The sequence below is a fragment of the Myotis lucifugus genome, unplaced genomic scaffold (genome assembly GCF_000147115.1).
Source record: "Myotis lucifugus unplaced genomic scaffold, Myoluc2.0 scaffold_3, whole genome shotgun sequence".
Lineage (NCBI taxonomy): Eukaryota > Metazoa > Chordata > Mammalia > Chiroptera > Vespertilionidae > Myotis > Myotis lucifugus.
In genome coordinates this window covers 12,444,979-12,452,537 of record NW_005871051.1, presented here as the reverse complement: position 1 = coordinate 12,452,537, position 7,559 = coordinate 12,444,979, and the positions used below count along the sequence as shown (strand labels likewise).

Here is a 7,559-nt window from a genome sequence, read left to right as displayed (position 1 = left end):
AAGCTCAGAGCTGGAACCAAGCCTCAGAGTTAAACCTGGCCCGAATAAAAAAGAAAAAGAAAAAAAGGAGCCGGTGGGAGCTTCAATTCCCCCGCCAACCTGAAAACCAGCCCTCAGCCCCTCAACCAGACTGGCCAAGAAACCCCAGTGGGGACCCCCCCCCCGAAGGAGGGGGGGCCAGCCTCCAAACAACCCATCATCCCCTCCACCCCAGGCTAACCAGGCCCCCCAGTGGGGGCCCCCCCCCTGAAGGGGGTGTGGCCAGCTGCAAAACAGCCATCAGCCCTTATCTAGGCCGGCCAGGGACCCAAGCAGGACCCCCACCCTGATTCCAGACACCCCTCAGGGGCAAACCAGCCCGCCCCCCCCCGTGTTCCAAGCCTCTTTCCTATATAGTAAAAGGGTAATATGCCTTCCAGCCCCGGGATCAGCGTGACCAGGGGCAGCGCCCAAACCCCCTGATCCCCCGCGGCTCTGTGTGTGACAGGGGGGGGGGCCACAACCTCCCAATCCGCCTGCTCTGTGCATGACAGGGGGCGCCCCAACTCCCCAATCAGCCCTGCTCTGAGCCCGACCAGGGGCTGCACCTAGGGATTGGGCCTGCCCTCTGCCACCTGGGAGCAGGCCTAAGCCAGCAGGTCGTTATCTCCCGAGGGGTTCCAGACTTCGAGAGGGCACAGGCCGGGCTGAGGGACCCTCCCTCCCCCCCCCCCCCCGAGGGCACAAATTTTTGTGCACCGGGCCTCTAGTCTTATATAATAAAACCCTAATATGCAAATTGAATGGCAGAATGACCAGTAGCTATGACGCGCATTGACCACCAGGGGGGTAGACGCTCAATGCAGGAGCTGCCCCCTGGTGGTCAGTGCGCTCCCACAGAGGGAGCGCCGCTCAGCCAGAAGCCGAGCTCACAGCTGGCGAGTGCAGCGGTGGTGGTGGGAGCCTCTCCCGCCTCTGAGGCAGGCAGGTGGTAAGGAGTTAGGGCTCCCAGACTGTGAGAGGGATGTTTGACTGCCGACTTAAGCCTCGGGGATCCGAGACTATGAGAGGGTGCAGGCCGGGCTGAAGGACTCCCCCCGCCCCCCCTGCAATGCACAAATCTCATGCACCGGGCCTCTAGTAACTGAATAATGACAGTGCAGCAAACTTTTCTGTGCCATGCCCTTTATAAGCTCCAGCCCACTTAATCCCAACAATGGCAACTGATGATAGTAGGGAGCAGACAGGAGTCAAACCCATGTAATTTCATGTATAAATCTGAATTCCTGATAGTGAACCTGAGTTCCTACTTCTTCCCAGCACATATCCTTCAGTTAGACTGGTTTATCTTCCTTCCTTCCTTCCTCCCTCCCTTCCTTCCTCCCTTCCTTCCTTCCCTCTTCTCTATAACCATTTCATAATTTTGTTCCACCCTCCTCTAGTGTCCTTATCTTTCTTTCCCTTCTGTCAATGCCTAAAGTTAGCATGTACTAACTGGAACATTCCCAATTACTCTGGCCCCTAACTGACACTTCAGTTAATAAAAGCACGCCTTGTAGAACTCCCAGGTAAAAGCTGCCAGAAAGATATAAATGGTTCAAAGCATTCATGAAACACTAGGTGAGTTGCCTAAATTATCTGCGTAGTTTGCTACACCTTTCATTTCATTTTAGCTCAGATCACTCTGCATTCAGAAGCATATTTGTTCTTATTTCACAAATTGACACACAGTAACTCTACAGTGAAGCAACCTGGTGGGCACTATTTTAACCAAATTAAGGGCTTAAAATTAAGGAGGTTCAAATTAACCTCACCAAGAACAGGACAAACTAACCTCAGGGACATTCTAATGCATTGTACTGAGGGGGATGCCATGCTACTTATGCACCAATTCTGCATGAGGAAACCCCAGGACAACCAAACATTTCTTCAAAATACCTGGCGTTTGCCCTAACCGGTTTGGCTCAGTGGATAGAGTGTCGGCCTGCAGACTGAAAGGTCCCCAGGTTTGATTCCGGTCAGGGGCATGTACCTTGGTTGTGGGCACATCCCCAGTGGGAGGTGTGCAGGGGGCAGCTGATTGATGTTTCTCTCTCATCGATGTTTCTAACTCTCTATCCCTCTCCCTTCCTCTCTGTAAAATCAATAAAATATGTTTTAAAAAAATACCTGGCGTTTACTCTTCCAAAAATGTCAGTGACATGAATGAAAAAGAAAATTGGTAGGAACCATGCCAGAGTTGCACTTGTCAAGAGTTCAGAAACAGCCAGAGTAGAGAGCTGTCCCTGGGCCCAGCTCTGGGGTGAAGATGCTGGCCCTGCACATTGAAGATTTGCCAGAAAAGGAAAAGCTGAAGATGGAAGTGGAGCAACTTCGCAAAGAAGTGACGTTGCAGAGACAACAGGTGTCTAAATGTTCTGAAGAAATAAAAAACTACATTGAAGAACGTTCTGGAGAGGACCCTCTGGTGAAAGGCATTCCAGAAGACAAGAATCCCTTTAAAGAAAAAGGCAGCTGCATTATTTCATAAGTAACTCTGGGGAGAAACTTTATCCTCAGTGGCAGAACTAGCTTATTTTAGTTTTCCGAAATAAAACCGACATGCCTTTTAAAGAAGGAAAAACTAAATTGAAAGCGGACTTTCTCAAGCACTTACATAGATATGGTTTTGTATAAAAGCTATATGCTTCTCATCTTTGCTCACTCCCCACCCTCTTGAAGAGGGCAGAGAGTATCAAATGTACAATTATGGAAATAAGGACATTACTTGCGCATGACTCACCTCTTTCAGTATATTGCTTGATGCCTCAAATAAAGTGTTATCGCTGGGGAAAAAAAAATAGCCAGAGTAAAACCAGTGAATCACCCAAGTAGTAATCAGTATAAGTTTATTGCACACACACCAAAATGACCGTTCTCAGAACCGGACGCACTCACATCATAACATGGAATAAGATTCAGGGAAATACTGTTATAAAGCAGCTTACATAGTGAGGAAATGGTGACTGTTTCTTCTTCATAGTTATAATATCAGAATTTTCAAAAATGATAAGGAATTGGTCGGTGGTTACTTCACATCAACCTTGGGAAATAGTTCAAGTTTTGCATCTGATTTTCAAGTTAGTTTAAGCTTTGTTAGATTAAATTAAGCTTTGCATGACTAAACTGGTTTTGTCTTCCTAGGGACTTTTCAAGGCTGGTCTCTGTTTTTTATTTTAACTGAATTCATTATAACAAAAGGGTATCGTTGGGACATTTGTCGAAATAGGAATACGAGCTGTAGATTACTTAAGAATATTGTATCGGGGTTAAATACCTATACATGATAACTGTACTATGGTTATTAAGAGAACTCCTTCGTTCCTGGGAACATACTCTAGGGGGGAAGGGGTATGATGTATCCAACTTATTCTCAAATGATACCGAAAAAAATACATACATGTGGCAATTGGGGCAAAATCTTAAAAGATTAGGCCCATGCAAAAGCAGACCTGAGCTGGCCACTGGAACAAGTTCAAGGCAACTGTTGCTCTCCGGAACTATAAGGGCCATATTAGTCTAGGTGTTAAGTGCTCCAAAGAGATAGTAACCACCGTGTGGGGCCATGATACCTCCCCTCCATAGATGCTGGGTGGCGAGGCTCCTGGAGATCAAGATTCACACTCCCTATGCCATCCCTGGCAAGGTGACAGGCCATTGCATCTCTGAGCTGGTGCACCTCATTCCTACCCCCACAGGCACATTGGTCATCATCTGGGCCCCTTGGCCCAATAAGCTGGCGAGGATGGCTGGTATGAAGGAGGCTGCACTGCCACCTTGGGCAACTTTGCCAAGGCCACCTTTTGTGCCACCTCCAAGATCTGCATCTATGTCACTCACACACCTCCATAGAGACCAAGTTTCCATGTCAGGAATTCACTGACCTTCTAGTCAAGCTCCATGGGAGTGTCTCCATGCAGAGGACCCGGGCTCCAGCGTTGGCCACCACGTGTTTTTATACAAGAAAAATAAACTGAATGCATTAGGCCTGCAAAAAAAAAAAAAATCACCTGTGAGACATGTTTACTATACAGAATCCTGGACCTCGTCATCAGATATTCTCATTCAACAAGAGCAGCTGCTGTAGGGATTCTCAGATCACACAGAGGCACAACTAAGTAGTATTTTATTATCCCCATTGGTCCCAAGAAGCCAGTACATACCCTGGCGTACATTCCCAGTGGTGGAGCTATTAGGACGGCCAGCCAGCAGGTCCAGAATTCTAGCAAGCCTGCCTGGTGGGCCGTGAGCAGCCCCTGTCAACCAATAATCACATGCTACTGTTTGGAATGAATCTTACTCTTTTTTTTCACTTGTTTATATCCTGCATTTGGTTAGTTGTTAGTTTTTTTTTAAATATATTTCTTTATTGGTTTCAGAGAGGAAGGGAGAAGGAGAGAGAGACAGAAACATCAATGATGAGAGAGAATCATCAATCCTGCCTCCTGCACGCCCCCCACTGGGGACCAAGCCCGCAACCCCAGCATGTGCCCTTGGCTGGAATCGAACCTGGGACCCTTCAGTCCGCAGGCCGACGCTCTATCCACTGAGCCAAACCGGCCAGGGCTAGTTCTTAATTTCTAACACAAATTCTGTTTTTCGCTTGCACCCTTTCAGGCTCTTGATAATTGTCCTTAATTATTAAAATGGCCTGACAGTCTTTAAATCCACTCTGCAAACTTTTTAAAGTTCAGAGATGTGCTAGTATCAAAAAACCAACCCCATAAATGTCAGTTGCTCAAACTTTATTCAATTTAAATGTAGATTATCCAACAGTATTGGATAACTTGAGGAAAGAGAAAATGGCAAGACATGAATGCAAATCAAATACTATCGGAGAACGGAACTAAAGAGGTTTATTTGCATATTGAGCATATTTTAATTTTTTTTTCCGAGGAAGTGGTTACTAAATTTTGCCAGAAAAAAAAATGATAACGGCCCAGTTCTTTTAAACTAGTTGTGCATAGTTGTCTATGCGAGTAAAGCAATTTTCAATGTGGACAAAAACAAAACGCAACTTTTGTGGGTTTGTGTGTGGGTCTGGCTGCACGCGTGTCTCAAAGCGGTTCAAGAATTCCAAAAAGAACAACTGCTCAGAGCGAGTAAGAACGCTGCGGAGAAAAGAAACCGTTTTGCTTGTAACGCCTGTTGCAACCTCGCAAACTCCGCCCACGGGGCCTCGGGGATCCCGGCCGCAGCCTCCAGACGCGGAAGGAAGGACGCCCGGACGCATGGTCCCTGATCCCGGCGCTGCTCAGTGGGACGGGCCGCGGACAGTCCTCCCCGCCCCCCAGCCCCACCCCGGGCCGGGCCGCCAGCTCGCCGCGTCCTTCGCCCCAGTCATTCTTCGCTGTCCCAGCCATGGCCTCCCGCCTCCTCCGTGGGTCCCTGCGCTTGTGGGGCGGCCGGTGCGCTCCGTGTCCGCCGCGGTCCGCGAGGTGAGTGCCCGCCGTCCCGCCGTCCGGGCCGGGAGGCTCTGGGGTCCAGGCGGGGACACCCACCTTCCTGGGGACTAGGAACCGGGCGGCGCGCGAGGGTGGCAGCTACGGCCCAGGGCCGGGCCGGGCGTGGGGACGGGAGAGGGTGGCACTCACTTGAGCGTGGGAAAGCCGAAAGGGGGGTTCGGCAACCCCCACTCTCCCGCTCCATCCCGGCGGCTCAGGTTCTGCGGTGGGCACCGCACGCGGGGTCCGGGGGACCCCCTTGCCCCGCACACCCTGGCGCTGAACTTGGGCTGCGACCTTTGGCTTCAGAATCGCGGCTGCAGCGGCGGCCCACGGCCCACGGTGAGCCCGGGCGGGACTCGCACTCTCAGGGCCGGAGAGAGCGCTGACCTGCACCAGCCTCTCCGGGAAGACTTCCTGGCCACGGCCCCATCAGACAAGGATATCGACCTGAGATGACTAGCAAATGCTTTCATTCACGAGACCGCAGAGGAATTAGTGGAGACTAAGTGGCTCTGTGACTCTTAAGGTCGTGATTATAAGATCAGAAGCTTCCGACGCTGCCTGACACGTAAAACCCATTCATGGGATAAACTGGATTCCCTGAGGATGCGCTGTTCAGGAGGCTATTAGGACAGATAAATTAGGGAAACAGGGGCCAATGTATGCAATACAGGTTCCTTGGTCTTTAAGAAATGGACGTTCCAATTAACTTGCTGCCTAATGTTTTGATTTATTCCCTCTGCATATTCCCTCTGGCACTTCTTTCACTTTACTGTGTCCTGGTGTATTTTACTCAAAAATTACCCCCTCCCCCAAAATATATATATATATATTCCAAAGGTTTCCTTAACATAGCACGGGAAATAAAAATTTTAAGATCCACACAGACTTGAATGTAAATTCTGCTCTTTTACTTACTAATTATTTAAACAAATGATTCAGTGTCCTAAAGCAACAGTTCCCTCATCTCAGCACATCCTTCCCCCCCCCCTCCCCAGGAAAAATCCCAAATAAGGAAAACCTATATGGCTCATTACAATTTTATTTCTACTAGAAAGAAATTGGAACCAGTCATTTTTAATTATGGGATCAAGTACTTTTAGTCTATTTGATGCAACATGACAATGGTCTGCAAGGGTCCTGCATATCCTGGTCCCGTTACCTCTGACTTCATCTATTGCTCTGGTCACTCTGTTCACTCCATCCACACTTAGCCTCCTTGATCTATCAAGAACCCATCAAATATCATCTTGCTTCACCCTTTGCTCTAATTTTATTCTTGGTCAAACATTGTTTTATGCCCACAATCTACTTGGCTAAATCTAGCATCTTTAAGCATTTGCTCAAATCTATTTTTCTAATTTACCCTCACTGCACTTTCACACTGCAACCTTTGTTTTTGCCTTGTCCAGACACACGCAGTCTGACCCTTGCTCTACTTTTCTTTTCCATAGCCCTTATTACCTTCTAATATCTATAATAATAAAAGCATAATATGCTAATTAGACCTTCCGGACGTCATTCCAGACATACTTCCGGACAAAGCCGCTGTGGCAGGGGCCAAGACAGAGGTGGTTAGGAGTGATCAGGGAGGCAGGTGAGCAGTTAGGGGCAATCAGGCAGGCAGGCAAGTGGTTAGGGGCGGTCAGGCAGGCAGGCAAGTGGTTAGGGGCAATCAGGTAGACAGGCAGAGTGGATAGGGGTGATCAGGCAGGCAGGCAGGCAAGCAGTTAGGAGCCAGCAGTCCCGGATTGCCAGAGGGATGTCCGACTCCCTCAGGGATCGGGCCTAAACCGGCAGTCGGACATCCCCCGAGGGGTCCCAGATTGCGAGAGGTTGCAGGCCAAGCTGAAAGAACCCCCACCCTGTGCATGAATTTCATGCACTGGGCCTCTAGTATTATATAATTTGCTTCTTTCATTTATTGATCATTTACTATTATTCAGTCTCCCCTTCTAGAAAGTAAGCCTGAAGACAGGGATCTTTGTTTTACTCACTGTTGTATCCCACACATTTTTTAAATTTATCTTTATTGTTGAAAGTATTACAGATGTACCCCCCTTTTTTTTCTTTTTCCCATTGGCCCCCTCCCCC

The 7,559-nt window shown here is 48.6% G+C and overlaps 1 protein-coding gene and 1 pseudogene across 1 annotated transcript in view; both read left to right on the top strand.

The window, feature by feature from the left end:
* Window positions 1–2,260: 2,260 nt before the first annotated feature.
* Window positions 2,261–2,808, top strand: LOC102436000 (annotated as a pseudogene).
* A 2,434-nt stretch (window positions 2,809–5,242) lies between these two features.
* Window positions 5,243–7,559, top strand: part of ACADL (acyl-CoA dehydrogenase long chain) — a 35,186-nt gene continuing 32,869 nt past the window's right edge. Inside the window, exon 1 of the mRNA XM_006082474.3 lies at window positions 5,243–5,456. Coding sequence (XP_006082536.1) covers window positions 5,380–5,456 — 77 coding nt within the window. The 5' untranslated portion in view covers window positions 5,243–5,379. The remainder of the gene's footprint in view (window positions 5,457–7,559) is intronic.